This window comes from Alligator mississippiensis, chromosome 4 (assembly GCF_030867095.1).
Source record: "Alligator mississippiensis isolate rAllMis1 chromosome 4, rAllMis1, whole genome shotgun sequence".
NCBI lineage: Eukaryota > Metazoa > Chordata > Crocodylia > Alligatoridae > Alligator > Alligator mississippiensis.
In genome coordinates this window covers 18,962,460-18,980,854 of record NC_081827.1, presented here as the reverse complement: position 1 = coordinate 18,980,854, position 18,395 = coordinate 18,962,460, and the positions used below count along the sequence as shown (strand labels likewise).

The following is an 18,395-nucleotide window of genomic DNA, read 5'->3' as shown; positions in this document are numbered from 1 at the left end:
ACTGGAGTTTATTGCTCCCAGGCACCAAATTTACACATGTTCCCAGGACTGCAGCATCTTGATCTGGGTAGGAACAGGGCTTGGCTGGCAGGGGGGAAGTGGGGGAGGGGGGTCAACCTGCCAGCCTTGGGCTGCTCTGACCAGCTCCATGTGCTGCAGAGGGGCTTGCTGGGACATGAAGGAGCTCCAGTGAGAGGCTAGCTGGCAGGCATCCCCTGCACTGAAGCACCCTCATGCCCCAGCCTGCCCCATCAGCATCAACACATCAATATATAATCTGTTCAAACACTTCCCTTCCCCATTACTAGTTGTTATTTGCATGTTGTTTAACAAAGATAAAAGATGGCGCTCCTGCTGTGAACAAGTACTCATAAAGTTTCAGGTACTGCTCCCACCCAACTGGAAGTGATCAGTGTCTGTCCAAATCAATGGGACTCTGTCTGGAAAGGTGTAGGGATCTGCTCACATGAAATCAACTGCAGAACTGGGTCTGTGTCTATGTTTAGGTATGAATAGTTAGAACTGCAACCTATAGTTAGTAAGTCTCTGACATTCAGTTAAAATGAAGGCTAACAGGTAAAATTTACTCAGTAGGAATGTTCTCAGGATCTCTCAGCATTTAGCCATTAACTTCTTTGCACTATAAATTTTTTTGGTTTAAATAGTAATGTACCAACTTGTATCAATAAACAACATTTTCATGTACCCTATTTTTTGTAGTGTAGAATGTAATGGAATTCTATACTAAGAGAGTTACCATGCAGCTCCATATTAATTTAGGGCCTGATCCAAACTCTAATGAAATCAATGGGAATAAAACCTTATTGATTTCAATAGACTTCAGCTCAACCATTTTATAGTGTCTTAACCAAATATCTAATTTATACCATCTTTTTTTTCCTCAAATATAACCCATATATTCATTTTCAAAAATAATGAATTGCATTCATAGTATGAAGTGGACATAACTATTTAATTTTCAGATGAGTCAAATTAGAAATCAAAATGATAAAGTGGGGTTATATAGTAATCATTTTAAACTCAAAAAAATATTTTGTCCAACTTCCTGTCAATACAGAGCTATTCTCCTTTGTCTTCAATATAGTCTTGAAGATTTTCAGCCTAACTAAATTGTGTTAGTTACAGGGTTACAGTTACAGGGTTGATCAAAACAGACCACACTGAAAGCAGTTTAAAGAAAGCCCTACTCTAGTTTTCTTTTGGTACATACGATTTTTTTTAAAGCCTTAATTTTTTAAATTAATTGATATAAAAAACTTCAATTTATAGCTGCTTGTAGAATTACTTTTCATATTTCGTGTTTCTGTAGAAACTTACAATGGAGATGGGAAAAAACAAACAAACTTGTATCAGATCAGACAAGAGGTTAATCAAGTCTAGTATCTCCACTCTGTCAGATGCTTCAGAAGAAAGTACCACTGCAGGTAAAATTACTTTTTCATACTTCATGTTCCTGTAGCACTTGTGGTATTATTTGCTCATAGGAATTTCTTCCAAAGTACCCTCAGTTAGAGGCTGGTTTAACTCGAGTCATTTGAGAAATGTCTGTGATTTCCTCCATTTCTTCCCTCTCAGAACTTTCTATATAAAGACATCTGACCTAGGCTCCAAACTGGTCCTTAGAAAAGATGAATCTCACCAAAATGGTTCAATAAAGTACACAAATACCCTGGGTGGTATTTTTCAGTCTAATATCAGCAATTTCTTTTACGTTCTGTACTAATGGATGTTTATGGAAGCAAAATGACAGTACTTTCAGCTTCATCATTACAAACACTGTATAAAAACTTTTGGCTAAATGATTGGAAACACAAATTTTTATACATATGATAGTGCTTATCAATCTACAATAAAACTGTTTTTTGTCACTGAAACATGATGTGTCATGTATGATATGCCCATGTTCTCTTTTTACAGTATATATGTACACACATAGACTGAGCCTGTACATTAAGTTAAACACTAGCCAAGCTGTGTCCTTGCTGCAGGGGGAAGAGGATTGCAAACTCTATGCAAGTACCAAAAAGGCCATTTACACAGCTGGAAAACTACCATTGAGGTGCACAAGGGGTAACAGAATCCCACCCTTTGTTTCTACATTTTTTATAGATAAGTGTTTCTTAGCACAGTCCTGCTCAACTCCTGTAATCAATTTTTTCTCTGAAAAGAAACAATTCAGCAAGGTCATGAGTATTGATTAGCTACTTGGCCCAAGGGGCTTTGATAGCAACATGTCTAACATTTACCACCTGGATGGTATTTTTCTCAAGTGCTTTACAACAGTTGGTAAAAATCCTGAAATATGAAGTGTTGTAAGTCTCATACAGTACTTACAACAATGAAATTCTGCAACAGAATACCCTTCCCTCCTGCACCTTCCATAATTCATTTAGGGATCAGCTTGTCTTGACAAATGAGAATCAATAACTGTGTAATTTTCATGCTATTATAAGTGCAAACTTTATTCATATATTTCCATTGGGACTCTAATCCATTTTTGAAGTTGTCCATCTCTTTTGTTATAAGCTATAAAAATTAGAGTTATAGATTAAAAACAAAATATATGTTTTTAATTAAAAACATTATTTTAATGTTCTCCAGGTCATCTATCTAACATCCTGTACAGAAGAAGGGTGCTCTGTTCCTAACTGTGGCAGGCCCACACCCACAGCCCTGCCACTGGTGTGTCCTGCCCACCTGGACATTACCCTGTGGCCTACTCTCCTGCCATAACTTGGTGTTGTTTAAGGTTTGTCCAAAGTCTTCTCTTTTCTAGGCTGAACAGTCCCATATCTGTCAGTCTTTCCTCATGTGGCTTGCTCTTCAGGCCTCTAATCATATGGGTGGCTCTTCTCAAGACTCTCTCATGCTTCCCCACATCCTTCTTGAAGTGCAGTGCCCAGAACTGGATGCAGTACTCCAGCTGCGGCCTCACCAATGCTGAGTAGAGTGGGAGAGTAACCTCCTTAGTTTTGCTTGAGATGCATTGATTGATACATGCCAGTGAATTGTTTGCTCTGCTAACTGTAGCATTGCACTGGTGGTTCATATTAATTTTATGGTCAATTATGACCCCCAGGTCCATTTCAGATGTGGTGTTAGCTAGCATAGCACCACCAAGCCTGTAAGTTTGTTGCAGATTTTCCCTCCCCAGATGGAGCACTTTACGCTTCTCAATTCATCCAAATGGAGCTAAGAATTAATGGACAAAGACAATAAATCCAGTTCACCCTCAGTTGGATTTGCTGGCTATATACTAGCAACTGTGATATAAATGGAGTAATAATGGATTTTTTTTTCTTCTGAAAAAAGAAGAATTGTATTAGAATAATATCTACTTCTGAAGTTAGTAAATACTATTTTAATACACACTCAGCAGAGATTTTCTTGAGATTGTACCCATCACCTTTAAGGGCAGAACTGCATAATGAGAAATGCACTACAATTTATTTTTCAATATTTATATTCCCTTATTTTATTTGTCCAGTACCCACAGCCTGACTTAAGAATGGCAGGGCATGCTTATTACTGTTAATCACTCTTTGTCTAGGAGATGAAGGAAGCAGAGAGAGACTTTGATAGGAGAATACAGTGCACAGAATACTAGCACAACTACTTCACTGTTGACTACTTCACTGCTGATACTTGGGGGCAGCATTTGGCTTGTTTAGATTAAGTTCTTTTTAAAGGGCTGTAGGGCAAAGCTTTCAATACTACTATAGAATTGTCTTCTATTTGGTGTAGACTTCCTTTGATAAAGTCTTTTTCTGCAGGGACCGATAAAACCCATGCCTGCAGCCCAGGGACATGTTGAGATCCAGCTCTGCATGTTTACATACCCCACAGAATAAGCACAGACAGCCCTATAAATCACTAAGACTAATGCTCAGAGACCAGGGAAAAGTTAATTCTTCTCTTCCTCTGATGCAGTCATAAATTAAACCAGTCAAACAACAAAATGGAAGTTCAGGAGGGGAGAACCAGTTCAATTCAAATAAGAACTGACCTGTACTTTTGTATTCAGAATGATTTGCTTTCCTTTTCTTGCTGTCATATTCCCCTTCAAGCCTATTCATGCTTTCTAATTTCTGCCAGGAGTGTAATTATCAAAGTGACATGAGATACTGTTTATTCAGGTTTCCTAGCTTGATGGGAACCAGGAAATCTCGTCTCCTTTTTCTGTGAAGCAGCCACCTGTGCTCTTAATGTTTGGCTAGCTCCTCTGTAGGCAGCACTTGCTACAGCTCTGCAACTGCACAGAAAGCTTTTCTCAGGAGACTTCAGGCCAGATGTACTACTGTTGAGATCGTGACATGATTCAGGAATGCAGGGAAAGGGGAAAAAGGCAAGTGGATTCATTCTCCAGTTCTGGGATGCTCATGGGATGACTGATCATCCCAGCTGTACTCTGTGTTCCCAGGAATACCACCACCATGGTAGAGGATGCTACCAATGAGGTAGAGAGACATTACATTTTCTCTACACTCTGAGTGTAATGCTCTTAAATTAGGTCTGCTATGGGTTTGTGCTCCCATGAAAATTACCCAGAGGGGATGCAAAGAAGTGCAGACAAGTGGATGAATTTTGCCATGCAGGGGGCTGCAAGCTAAGATAGTACTGGATGCTGGGTAGGCTGATAGGTTGCTAAGCATCTGGGAAATTGGAGGCTTGGGAGCTCCACAAGATGGTCACATTCTCCAGGTACATGAAAGTCCTCAGATCCAAGAAATGGGGGCCCTAAATTGAAGCGGTGGGTTTTAAAAAACACTGCAAATTAAATCAATTTAGGGCCGATTAAACCCCCGTGTCATGCACACAGCTGGTTGACTTACCTGCCTCTCTGGCAGGGAGGGGAGGGTGAGCTGCTGGCGGGTGGAGCAGTCCCTGGGCTGCAGGAGGGGTTGGTGCTTCCCTTCACGGTAGTGGCGCCCCCCCCCGCCCCCAGGCAGTACCTGTGTGCAGGCACCCGGCTAGGGAGGTCCTGGGGGACACTGTAGCCACAAAGGGAAGCACCAGGCCCCTGCACAGCTCAGGCAGGCAGGGAAAAAAAGAAGACCAGGATTGCTGCTTTTCTTGGGCAGAGCCTGCTTTCCTGCACTGCTGCCAGGCTGCCTGAAGAGCTTCACGGATCCCAGTGCTTTGCTCAGCGGCTATAGGGGCAGCAAACTAAAGCTCCTCAAAGGATGCTAGGTAGGCTGATATGTTGCTAAGCATCTGGGAACTCCTCAAAGGAGTTTTAGTTTGCTGCACCCCAAGTCATTTAAGGCGCATTATGCCACCAAATTTCCTACAGCGGCTGAAATTAATGTGCCATACACTGCTGAGGTGTGCAAACACCAACACTATTAAAGCAATGCAAATGCATTTAGCCCGTTTTAAAGTGTTGTGCACACACACCTCAAAGCTCCAATTCAGTCCATCTGGAGGGCTGTCTAGGAGCCAGGAGAGACTCTGGAAGCTTGGGTGTCCTACTAACCCATCAGACAGCCTGCAGAAGAATCAGAAGGACAGGCTGGCAGGAAAATTGGGAAGCTGTCCATGGATCTCCTTGGAAATTCAACAAATTGGAAATATTTTTTAATGTTTTAATTTTCATTAATTATCCAATTCTGACCAAAGATGGATAATTTTTTTCTGGCCAAATTTACTAGATAACACTGGAAGATGACATTCTAAGAACTTCAATTAAGATCCTCAAATTAGTGGATAGCTAAAACTTAATTTCTTTGGGCCTAAGTTCCCCATTTTCAAAAGAGGAATAAACCACACCCTTTTCTCCTAAGGATATTGTGAAAATTGCTTAATTAACATTTGTGAAATGCTCAGATACTAATGTGATGAGCTCTGTAGGAAAGCCCAAAGGGAAATTTATCATTTTTCCTTCAAAGTAGGATTTGAATAGTGTGCAGTAAATAAAGCTGGAGGATATACAATTAATAACAAGGATAAAATAAAATATTGAACAGTGGCTCATTAATTAAGCATCATCTATCCAGTGTGCTGAATGACAAAAGGTTTCTGTGGAAAATAAAAGTTTGCCATCATAACTGCACACACACAACTTGACCAAATTAGGATTTCACAGGCTATTTTAATATTGGCATTTCCTAATCTGAGTGTGCTTCACTGTCTAACCATAATAATGTTCTTCTAATGGAGACAGAGAGAGAAAGAAAGAGAAAGTGTATATACAGCTGCGTGAACATATGTGTGTGTGTAATCAAATGCACACAGTCTTGTTATAATTTTATGAATGACTACTTCTTCCCCTATTTTTTGTCACTCAGATATTCAATAAACACAATTATATATGTATTCCCAACCCAAGAAAATATTTAACAGGTGGAATCTATAATGGAACTGTCTCTACTGACATGAGGGTGAGCACAGACCTACACCACTAGTACCTACATTTGGTGGGCTCGGAGGAATCGGTCTTCCACTGCCAGTTCCAGTGATGCCAGCTATTTCTGATATTCTAAAACAATTCAAGTTGAAAGAACCAAGATAAACTAGCACTTGGTGGTCACAACTGTAAATAAATCTTCCAATATTAATGGATATAAAAGAACATTTAATTAATGGGGCACTAAAACACACAAATATATCATTGTTTCCAGTGTCGGGGGGGGGGAGGGATTTCAAACCTGTTCTCATTCTTTCAGCACTGAAAGAGTTAACAGAGCTTTAATTGCTTTGCAATACTCAAAAGCCATGTTCCTGGACAAGCTCGCAAGTCATGATTTCAGTTCCCAATGACACCTGTACAAACTTAGTTGATGACTATGGAGTACGTACTATAATAGACAGCCACAGATGACTACAGCACAAGAGTGAATCATGATTACTGCACAAGTGACTGATCAAAAAGCATTAACATTTTCAAATAACCATGCACATAAAACGAATTTGTCTTTCATATGTAATAAGAGTGATAGAGAGTGCAAAATAGCTATTCTAATTTGTGTTGCAACTAATTCTACTGGAATTAATCTAGATTTATGCTGCTGTACCTGAAAACAGATGGTAATTCCCAGATCGGGGGGGGGGGGGGGGCGGGGATTTTAGTACATTTGAAGACTACAAACAAAAACAGCATTAGCCACGTTATCACTACATGATGTGACGCATTGGTAATATGGCCAAATATTCTTTGCACACCCATGATAAACTTTCAAAACAACATAAACAAGTCATCTGGCGATAATAGTAAGACTGAAAAAATGTATTTTTAGCTAGTTCTGATCAATGGGAAGATTTTGCTCAGTATATTGTACTGATGACACACCCTGCTAGAAGGCTATTTTTTCAGTGACCGGAAATGCTTTAGGAAACAGAAATGAAAGCATACTCCTGTACCCTTCCAAAGGCTACGTTGTTCCTAGATTGCGATGGAATTACTTCTGATTTGTGACAATAAAACTGAATTTAAAACAGGGCCAGAAAGTTCTGATTAAAATGTGACTGTTCAGATGATGGAGGGAAAAGCAGAGATAAATATGTTATTGGCCTGTTCATCCCATTAATTTCCTTAAAATTTAAAAAATGCACCATAGTAAATAGGAGAATCCAGTTACTTGGTTGAACATTATCTATTAGACATAAATTCAAGGTTTGCTATACCATTGAAAATATCAGTGGGCAATGAGTCAGGCACTCTTCTAGATCTCTACAGCTCCCGAAGCATTTCACAGCAAGAAAGACCAGAAGATTGATTTTCAATTATTAATTACCTCTCTGCATTCCTGGACTACCTCATAGTATTAAGAACAACAGACTGCTGTATCCTACTCATTTCTCCTAGCCTACCACTTAAGCCATTCAATTAAGAAAATGCATAATGCAGCCATAATTATGAAAGATCCAGAAGAAAGCAAAATAAATGTGGGGGAAATTTGTAAACAGATTTAGGGTCAGTCTCTTCAACATTTATCACATTAAGTAGTACCTTATTCCATGGAATAAGACACTACTCAATTTAAGCATGGATGGCAGAATAAAGACAGTACGATACACATATGGGGAACTTAATTGTCTCTGAGCAATCCCTTCTTTTAAAATTTAAATTAACTTAAAAAGAAAATAGGAATTTTTAGAAAATAGAAATGTTTTCTTATTTACTGCATGGAAGATATTATTGGCACAGAAAGTACAAAACATATAAAAACAAACAAGCAAAGCAATGAATGTAGGTTGTATTCTGTGTTGTTATTCAACAGAGCATAGTGAAATTGCCTTTTGCAAATTAATTGCCCAGTCAATTAGCCCACTTTTTTGTTAGCAAAATATTTGTGAATTGATCTTGATTTCTTCAAATGTACTGTTTAGTCGCAAATTTTTATTACGAAGTTTATGTAATCTAATTACTGCTCGTGGCACATTTAATAACTGCTCACTTTGATTAATTAATGTATATTTGTGGCCTTATTTCTGCTCTGAATAACTGATTTTCTTTTTTAAATGAAGGAAAAAAAATGATGAATAATGAATAAAGAGAAAGAAGTAGTAAATGCATTTGTCCATATACAAACATTGGTTGCAGATAAATATAGGTACTGTTCTCATCTGAAAAAAACAGTTCCCCTCCAAGTAGTTTGTAGGAAGAAAAACCCACGTACCTGAATATTTCTGAATAGTAATAATAACTGAAATAACTTTTTAAATTCCAACTCACATCTGTAACTACTTTTTTTTTACCTCCTACAACTGTATAATGTATATGTGGTTAGACATGGGTAAGTGACAGGAGAAAATGTTTTTTTCATGCTATTAGACAGAACTACCATGTTTGTGGCAATCCTTGAAGCAATTCATTATGATGTAATGTCCAAATCTATCTATAGTTACAAAATTATCATGGACATCCAAAGGAGCTAGACTGTGTTACTGAGGCAGAAATAGATCTATGATAACTCTGCGTTTCCCTTAATAAATATGCTTTGATCTACATGTGGACAAGTGCTGATCGGATGTTTTACCCAATCTGGAGGGACACCTCTGTACACCAAAGATGACAGAAGAGGACCACAACACAGTCCAAAAATGCCAGTAGGAGAATTCCCCTTGTGTGGGGTGACTGCTTCCTGGTATGTATATGTTGCAGACGGACCCTAGCCCTCTACCCTTACATCTAGCATAGATAATGCCCTGGAGCAGATAAGGTAATATCAGAACTCTGTTACTGATGGCAATTCACCACTAATGCAGAAGCCATTTCACCAATGGTCAGTATTTGAACAGTTTAACTTTTGCTTTAAGTCTTATCATAAGTGAGGCTGCAATAAAAAATCAAGGATTCTCCCTGCCTCACGTCACCCTTGCACCAAGATGTTCCCTGGAGTAAAAGAGAATCTATATCAGAAATGGTTTAACTTAACTGTCCAACCTCACTTTTCCAGTATTCAATGACTGATTTCTCTTACCTTCCATCAGCTTCCCTGTCTGCTCTGCACTGCCCCCAGGGAGGATTTTAGCAATGTAAGCTCCAATTTCTCCACTGTTTCCTGGGATTTCTTTCCCACCTACAACTCGGATTCCCAGTCCGTTGCCTGCAATCAAAAGAAACAAGCAACTCGGTATGAACAGAGGTAGAAACACCAGCAATTTGACTGGAGAGAAGAGAGGAGAAAAATATATCACAAGCTAAATAAGGTAAAGCAAGCATTGGCAACAACTTCTTGACTGAAGTATGGAGATTTATTTTACTACATCAAGCTGGCTGCCTTTACTGGCAGAGAATTCCTCCGATGAAAAGGGCAGGGAGCCTGCTGAGTTAACAAGAGAAGAAGCTCCCCTGTCCCATGGACCTTGGGAATCCACAGAGAAGAGTATCTCTAGCTTTTCCAAAAAAGGACTTTCTGCATGAATAGCTCCTTTCCGAGCTGATCCCTTTCCCAGGACTTAAGACTCTAGTTTCAGTCCCTTTTGATCTTGATAAAAAACATTACAGCATTACGGAAAAATTCCGTATATAAAATAGCTGTATCACTAAAACCACACATGAAAACACCTAGAAACTTAAGAAAATACCCTAAGGCTACCCTACTTTCTTCTAATACCCACACTCTTCTGCAAAATGTTGACTGTGGCAATTTAATTAATACAGAAATTTAGTACATGAACTCAAAGCATAATCTGGCTTTGGGGGCAGCACCTAGTTTTATTATGTATCTAAAGCATATAACCAATATAGTTGAAAATGTAATAGTAGATCTTTTAGGAAACTGTAGAGAGGGAGAGAGCCGGAGAACTCTGAGCCGTTGACAGGACAGCATGTTTATTTACATCAGAGTGTATTTGGAAAGTAGGATTATACTTTTCTTACATTTTTTTGCTTTTAATGGACATTTTTACATCAAAGGATATAAGAAATCTGCAATTATGGTGTGCAGATTCAAAGTTTCATCTGCCTTAAAATGTTCCTTCTTAAAAGTTATGGAGCTGAGAACATGGGACTAGATTTTGCTTATTTTCTGTAAGAAGCAAGCAGAACCAAGATACCTTTAATACAGAAAATTGGTAATATTCTTAACAGTGACAACGAAAAGGTTAAGAAATGTTATGTCCTATAAAATTAAACTGATATGCAATCTTTGTATTTTAAAACAGCTTCCGCATGATAATCGCATTTCCCTTTGAAGAAAAAAAAAATCACAAATGAGATGATTCAGTTTTATCTAGGAGCATAATGGCTGATTTTTCCAGCCTTGTTAAAACTGCTAAAATCATTAACTTTCAATTTATGAATTAATAACCCAGCCCCTGCAGAGTGATTAGAGCCATCAGCTATGGAAAACCCATTGCTCACTGTCTCCATCAAGCTGTATCTTTTCATATACATGTGATTCCTGAGTATGCTATTAGGGATCTGTGCAGTCAGGCTTTGTTGTACAGGCAACTGAAATAGCCAATGAGTCAACTGGAGTTTCTAGCTCCATCATCTTGGCAGTGAGTTAGCCTTGAAGCACCCATGTTTCCTCCCACCCCCATGATGCATCCTACAACTACCACCTTTACATAGCATATTTTCTCACATATCAAATGCCCCAAACTAAGACAACTACTTTGTTTTTGGGAAAGCAAAATAAAGAAAAGAAGATTTTTTCCAGTTATGGCTGTATAGAACAGGGACAGAGCCTAATCTTCAGCTCATGCACCCTCCCTTTCCTGCTCAAACAAAAATGGTAGCACTAGCTGGGGCTGAAGACTTGTCTTCATGACTAGATCTACAAATGTGAAAGGAGTTAATAACAATCTGTGTGGCTGTGGATTAGGAGGAGAGAGACCAGGAGTAGCTAGCGAACAGCAAAATTGCCAGAAGAAAGCTCAGATTGATTAGTGGAACATTAAAAAGGAGGTTGCTAGCACCTGTGGAGTAAAGAACAATAAGCCATTTAGTCAACTGACTCCCTCAGCTGCCTGAATAGAAATGCCACTGCTGCTGCCCAGCGGAGCAGGAATACAAGTAGGGTGCTTCTATTCCAGGAAGAAAATCAGCTTTCCCACTTAAGGCATGTACCCCAATTTTGAGGGAGTAATCTTGGGGGGGGGGGGAATCCATGTTATATGCAAATAAATATAGTACATAGGCTTTGCCATTTATGGTGTAAAGATATTCTCCTGCATGTGGCTATCACATTATTCTTTCTGGACTGGCCTTCTGATTTAGCTCTGACTGCCTTTATGGTAGGAAAACATTGTCACTGGGTTTTTTCAGCCCAGCTTGGCTCTAAATTGGTTAGATATATGTCTCTCTTGGCATCAATGTAAGTCTTGTGTGTATTAGTTAGTTACTAATGTGTTTCTGATTGTTTATGCCCTAACAGATTGCTTTTACCGGTGAACCATGATTCAGGAAAGCAGCCTGTTCAAGAGGCCTACACAGTCGATACATATATGCAACACATGTTGTGTATATGCAGCATGTGGGATCCATTGGTATCAGAAGCATAATATCTTTTCTTTCTCTTTAGGTTATGCTGAAGGGCTAATGACTACATGAAAGATCAAAACCACACTATTAAGCATTGGCACCTCAACAGCATTTCTAGAATCAGTTGAATGGTGTGTACAAGTTCCAGAATGATGCAGGATGGAGCATCCAATGGGAGTGCGGGTGGGTGGGGGCAGTCCCCAGTGCACTCCACAGCAGACCTGGAAGTGGACCAGAAGCACTTCTGGTCTAGTTCTGGGACCACTGGGGAGCATGTGGGAGGGTCCCCCCCCCCTCCCAGCTTGGTGACCGGTGCCTCTTGGGTCAGGGTGGGGTGCCCAGGGGCACCCCATGGCCAAGTGTGTACTTCCAATCTACTTCTGGGTTTACCACTGAGCATGCAGGGGCCCCCACTCTCACTCCTGTGGGACACTCCATCCACCCCACCATCGCAGCATTCATCAGCCATGCCTGGTACCTTGAGGTATGTAGAAAAAACCTTTAAAGCTGCGTCTGTGTCCGAATCGTTGATTCTCTAAATCAGCATCGAATCTTCAGATTTGGATTCTGCCTAACTGAATCAGGGACAGTGATCTGAATCAACAAATCAAATCAGTGTCCCTGATTCATGCCGAATCCAAATCTGAATTGAATAGGGCTCATTTCACATACCCCTAGTGAGTAGTTAGACTGTCAGGGTCAAAACTTCAAAGATTTCAGAAAATTCCTGGCCAATTTTTACTGCATGCCATGCGTTTGTCTTTTTGCAGCTTGATGCCCAGCAAAATACTTTTATTTTCTAAAGTTTTAGAATCATAGACTCAACACCACACACATGACTTTGGAATGTGCTGTTTCCACCCTATCCCAGAAAAATGGTTATCTTGCATCATCTTAAAAACCTCCACTGAAGAATATTCCACAACCTCCCTGGGCAGCTTGTTCTTGTTAGAAGAGGAAGTTTTATTTTATTTTTTCTTGAAATCTAATCTTAACTTGATTTGGTGCAGTTTACACCAAATGTGTAGTGCCCTGTGCAAGGGAGAAGTAGTGCTTGTGGTCTCCTTCTTCTTTACAGAAACCTTTCAAATGTTTTAAAACCATAATCTTTTGTTTTTCCAAACTAAATGCAACTACTAGTCTCAACCTTCCCTAGTACTACTTGAATTCTAACACCTTTATCATCTTTGTTGCTCACCTTTGGATTCTCTCCAACTTCTCCACACCCTTCCTAAAATGTGAAGCCCAGTACTGGATACACTCTGCCATCCAAGACCCAATTAGCAGTGAGCAGTAAGCTACTATCACCTCCTGTGTCTTTCATACAATACCCCTGTTAATATACTCCATATGACATTTGCTCTTTTGGCAACTCCCTCACACTGTTGACTCATGCTGAATCTGTGATGTACCAAAACCCTCAGATCCTTCTCAATAGTACCCAGTCAGTTAACCTCCATTCTGAATTTGTGCATTTGTTTTTTTTTTACCCAGATGTAGCACCTCACATTTGCCCTTGTAGAAATTTGTTCTATTGTTCAATGCCTAGCTCTCCCATTTGTCAAAATTTGATTTTTAATTTTAATTCTTTGTTACACCTCTCAGGCACCCTACTAGAAACTCCTGCCATTCTGACATAGATCCATTTACAGTTGTTTGCAGTTGCACAGATATGTATCCACATAACAGTAATTCTATCTAGCCCACACATCTCTAGTGTGGGCTAGAATGTCATGTGGGGCTTTATCAATCTTCTTCTGAAGTCCAACTATATTGTGTCCACTGATTTTCCAATATTAGGAGCACTGCATTTCCATTTTAGTTTTCCAGCTTTTCTGACGCTCAGTGAGAGAAAGCCAACAATCTTTTCTCATTTTCCACAATACATTCAGAACTGGAGGGGGAAAGAAGCTCAATTGGGAAAGGGCTCTCTAAAATAAATGCATAAAGGATCCATCAAAATCAATATAAAAGAAAATAACCTAAATGCCCAGGCTAATTACAGGCATGGGGATTGTAATTAGTTTCCTATTACAAAACATAGCAATCATGGGACTTAATATTTCTTTAATTATAAAGCCCACAGAGATGACCATTGATTAGCCAATCATATTGCTCTCTGTCTGCCAATGCTCTAAAGGCTATGAATCGACATATTGAAAGAGATGCTGAGCATGAAACAACAGTTAGATCTGGCTCTCTGGTTGGGTCACTCTTGACTCCTGAATTATTGTTTTAAGGTTCTCTGCGAAGGCAGTGGAGAATTATTATTCAGTGCAGTGGAGTCAAATGGAGTGTTACACCATAATTTTCCATTAGTTGTGTTATTTCAATGGAAGTTAAGGGCACTGAGAAGCACTCTGGATTAGGTTGTATTTGTCTTTTCTTTATTTCTCTTAGGTAATAATAAATGCCACAAAAACAGTGCTCTATCAGCCTCTAATAGAAATTCAAAATGACAAACTTAAAAAAGAAATGTATATGAATCAACTGTGGCTTACTGTCATGAAAGTACACCAGCATCCTACAAGTCCACATCTATACTGTGTTCTTAGTCTACAAACCCAAGAGACGGGCTTTGAAGCATAGCCTGCAGGGTCAACCAAAGTTGGGTTCGTTTAGATCACGCTGGGTATATCTACATGTGTGCTTGACTACACAGTAGACTAATTTGCTGCACAGTAAGCATGTCTACATGTGTGCTTTAATGCCTAGAAGCCTATTTTACTGTGCATTAAAGTGTCACGTAAAAATGTGCAATTATGCGAATGCATAACAAAATAGGATATTGCGCATTAAGCATCACTTTAAAAAAGTGCACTCTCGGTACTGCGCATTAGGATAGCCTAAAGCACATTTATTTAGTACCTCACACAGGAGGCACTAAATTTAATGCTCATTAGGAAAAGTACACGAATGCACACGTAGATGCTCCCAGTAAAGCTTCAATGTCTACTCATGTGTGTGTGGCAATTAGGCCAGCGTAGATTAATTAACAGCGCTATCATATAGTCCCATCAGACACAAGTACTATCCAACAGCATAGTAAATTACTGTGTTTAAATGCACGTGGAGATAGTGACATGCTGATTAATTTACTCTGGCTCAAATTGTACCAGAGTTTATTTAGCCTCATTAATTGTATGCATAGATGCACCCACTGAGGATTAAGTTTGAATGTGGAGGACTCTTCCAGACAACACTATGCTAAGCAGCTCCCTCTTTTAATTCACATTTGAGGCCATATGGCTGAAAACCCTTCTATCTCCCTCTGCTAACTATGAATTTCCATGACAGCAGTGTAGTTAAATACCCTAACCAGCTTTGAAACATCTACCAATATACTTTTGTAATTTTCAAAGCCAGTCAGGGCAGTTAGTTATCTAGCTCCCACTGACATCAATTATGTATCTTAGTACAAAAATATTCTCATTTCCAGTGGCTTTAGATGAGAACATTGGTTTTATATTCTAGTTTCCTAATTTCAGGGGTATAATAAATAACACTATTCTGAGAGACAACTCCAGAAATATATACATACTTCAACGATTAACCTAAGTTAAATTGATATGCTTGACAATTTATTGTCTTTATTCCAAAGCAAGCACGCCCCCTTATTTTAGACAATTGCATTTTTTCATTATTTTACTGTGAAAAACTTTGTAAAAGCAATGTTTTATGTTTCATCACATGGTTTACACTAAATTAACTAACGTTGTAACTGAAGCTTAGGCCCAGCAAATCAGAATTAATAGGACATACTTTTCACTCCTGGAATTTTAAAGTCCTTTGATCAAGCAGAAACAAAAGCTGCATGATGCTGTATGTTCTCATGTGAAAATAAGATTTAAAATCTGGGGGGGGGGGGGGTTTATACTGTTTATATTGAAGATACTGAGGTCACTATTTCTGTTTGCAATGACATTTTCCAATTGATCACCCTAATATGGAGAACTGAAAAATATCATCCATCATATAGTTTCTTAGATCTCTTTTCTTCCTTAGTTTCTCATTTCTTCTTTTGAGTCTTTGAGTCTTAATTTCCATTTCTCGATATGTTATACTTCCAAACATTCCTCTTTTAGTGTGAGACTTTATCATTTATAAGCTACATTTTCTTTTCCCTAAAGATATTAGGCCAGTTCGCCATTAGAAACCAAGTCATGTTTTGAATGAGAGGGCACCTTCCTGAACTCTGGGTACTGATTTACATGTAAAATACCTTTAGGACAACATCCCTTCAAAGAGAATTTTATACATTTAAGATGCGCTCCTTTCAAGATGCTTCAAAGTTGGAAGATAGCTAATTAGTTGCAACTGTTTTTACTGATCTCCCAAGGCTGTGAAACTATCCTGCTATTTAATCTTAACTCAAGCTCCAAGATTTCTCACCCTGAGGAAAAGCATTCAGAAAAATCTGAAGCTAATGTTAAGAGCTAAAGAGACATATCACATGTGATTGAATTTGTTTTATGGTTTGATGCACAGACAAATATGACTATTAAATCCTACCAATTAACTTATAAGCAACTGCCTTACGTGTCTGAAAACATAACTTGTACAAAGCTCTAAAACATATTTTAAAAGTCTAATACACTGCTAATGAGAGGCAATATTATACATGTTGGATTAAGCCACCAGATGTGATGGGCTATGGGTTTTATTATAACTGCATTCACATTGTAATAATATTTTTTACCTTATTCATTTACTCGGTTTAACTTATTAGCCTGTGCACAGAGAACGAAGGGTTAAGTGCCAGGGCTGGCTACTTGCAGGATGAGACAAGATGGACCTTTAGCATCCACCTTCAGCAGAATCTCATATGGCTTTGGTGACATGTCAACAAAGAAGAGATTTGTGATACCCAGTGGGTGTCCAGAGGAAAGAAATGTGACAATGGAGGAGGAGGCTGAAAACAACATAACTTGGCAGCTCCTCGGACAAAAGCCTAGGGACTATGAGAAGTTGAGGAGCTTTGGGGAGCTGAAGAATTGGAAAGGGAACAGTATCTTTGAGGGTGGACAGGGGTGCATGGATGGGACTGGGAATGGAGGGACTGTTTAACCCCATTGGAGGGTACAGAAACTCTGGCTGGCTGGCCTTTGCTCCAATAAATGCCTCTACTGAAGAGATGGTCTGCTGTACTGTTGGAACTGTGGGTTACACTGGGCTGTCCCAATAGGAGGTTAAGTCCCTGTTTCAGGAGCAGAACTAGGCTATGGAGAAACAGGGAAGGTGAGAGACCAAAAGGTTGGATCTCAGAGAGGGAAAGCTTGATCTTCCCTTTTCTCTAGAAGCCAAGCATGGGCTGGCTTTAGGGGACTCTCAGAAACAAGATGAGCCTGCAATGGTCCCAAGCAAGCATCCCGTGGTAGGCACTCTGTGACACTAGTGTCTAGGATCTATGTTTCTCATCATGTGCATATTCAATCTAAGAACAGGTTCCTAAGGAATACTGTTATGAAAGGTCATATGTTATGCCAGTGTACCTTAATCATAACTAGCATAGGTTTTCTATCCCTGAGCCCATATATTTTCCAATGTATGAAACTGGGTCAAGTTGGTAGTTGAATTTATAATGTTATCAGAGACCTATATGTATAAAATACACTGCTGACATTATGAGCAACATGACCCAACTACATAGAGAAGTTATCTCTTTCTTCTTCACTTACACCAATTTAGAAAGGGGCTTTGGACATGTCTACATGGTTAATTTGTCCATTTTTCCATGTCCTCAGGGACTTTGCACTGCTCTGCATTGGCTTCCTCCTAAACTGGAAACAGTTCCATTTAAGGCTGGCTAATTAGAACTGCCGCGAGACTAGTCAATTAGCTTGGCTCAGTGTTAATTAGCATGGAAAAAAGTTGTACTGCTTCTAGTTTAGGACACGGCCCATGTGGACAGTGTGGAAATCCTGAATGCTGCTTCCAGCTATGAAAAGTTTATCAAATTAAGATAGACAAATATCTATTAGTGGCCATGTCTACATGGTATGTGAAGCATTTTACTGAGGCACTTGTGCGGTAAAGTGTCGGCATCTACATATGCACAGCATTTACTGCACAGCAAATTAGGCTAATGTGCAGTTTCCTAGTACCAATAAATACAGACACTAGAGTAACTGTACAGTAGTTACACAGTAGTGCATGGTAGACAGCTGACAGGGAGCAAATTGCTCCCAGCCAGTCTAGACTGCAGGGGGCAGGCAGGAACTGTGCTACTTGTAGGGCAGTTCCCTGCCAATCCCGTGCCAAGCTGGGTGAGTCCTGCTCAGCACAAGGCTTGTAGGGAGCTGCCCCACAAGCAGGACAGTCTCCCCTTCTACCCCATGCAGTAGGGCTGTGCAAAATTTCACCTGGTGATTTGTTTTGAAGTTGTTTCGATGTGTTTTGAGCTTGAAACAGTGAAACTGAAACAAAACAAAAGCCCTCGAAA

At 39.4% G+C, this 18,395-nt stretch overlaps 1 protein-coding gene across 1 annotated transcript in view; it reads right to left on the bottom strand.

Annotated features, from left to right (window-relative positions):
• PCLO (piccolo presynaptic cytomatrix protein) overlaps positions 1 to 18,395 on the bottom strand; it is a 552,248-nt gene that overhangs the window by 162,307 nt on the left and 371,546 nt on the right. The window contains exon 10 of the mRNA XM_059725816.1: positions 9,444 to 9,569. Coding sequence (XP_059581799.1) covers positions 9,444 to 9,569 — 126 coding nt within the window. The remainder of the gene's footprint in view (positions 1 to 9,443; positions 9,570 to 18,395) is intronic.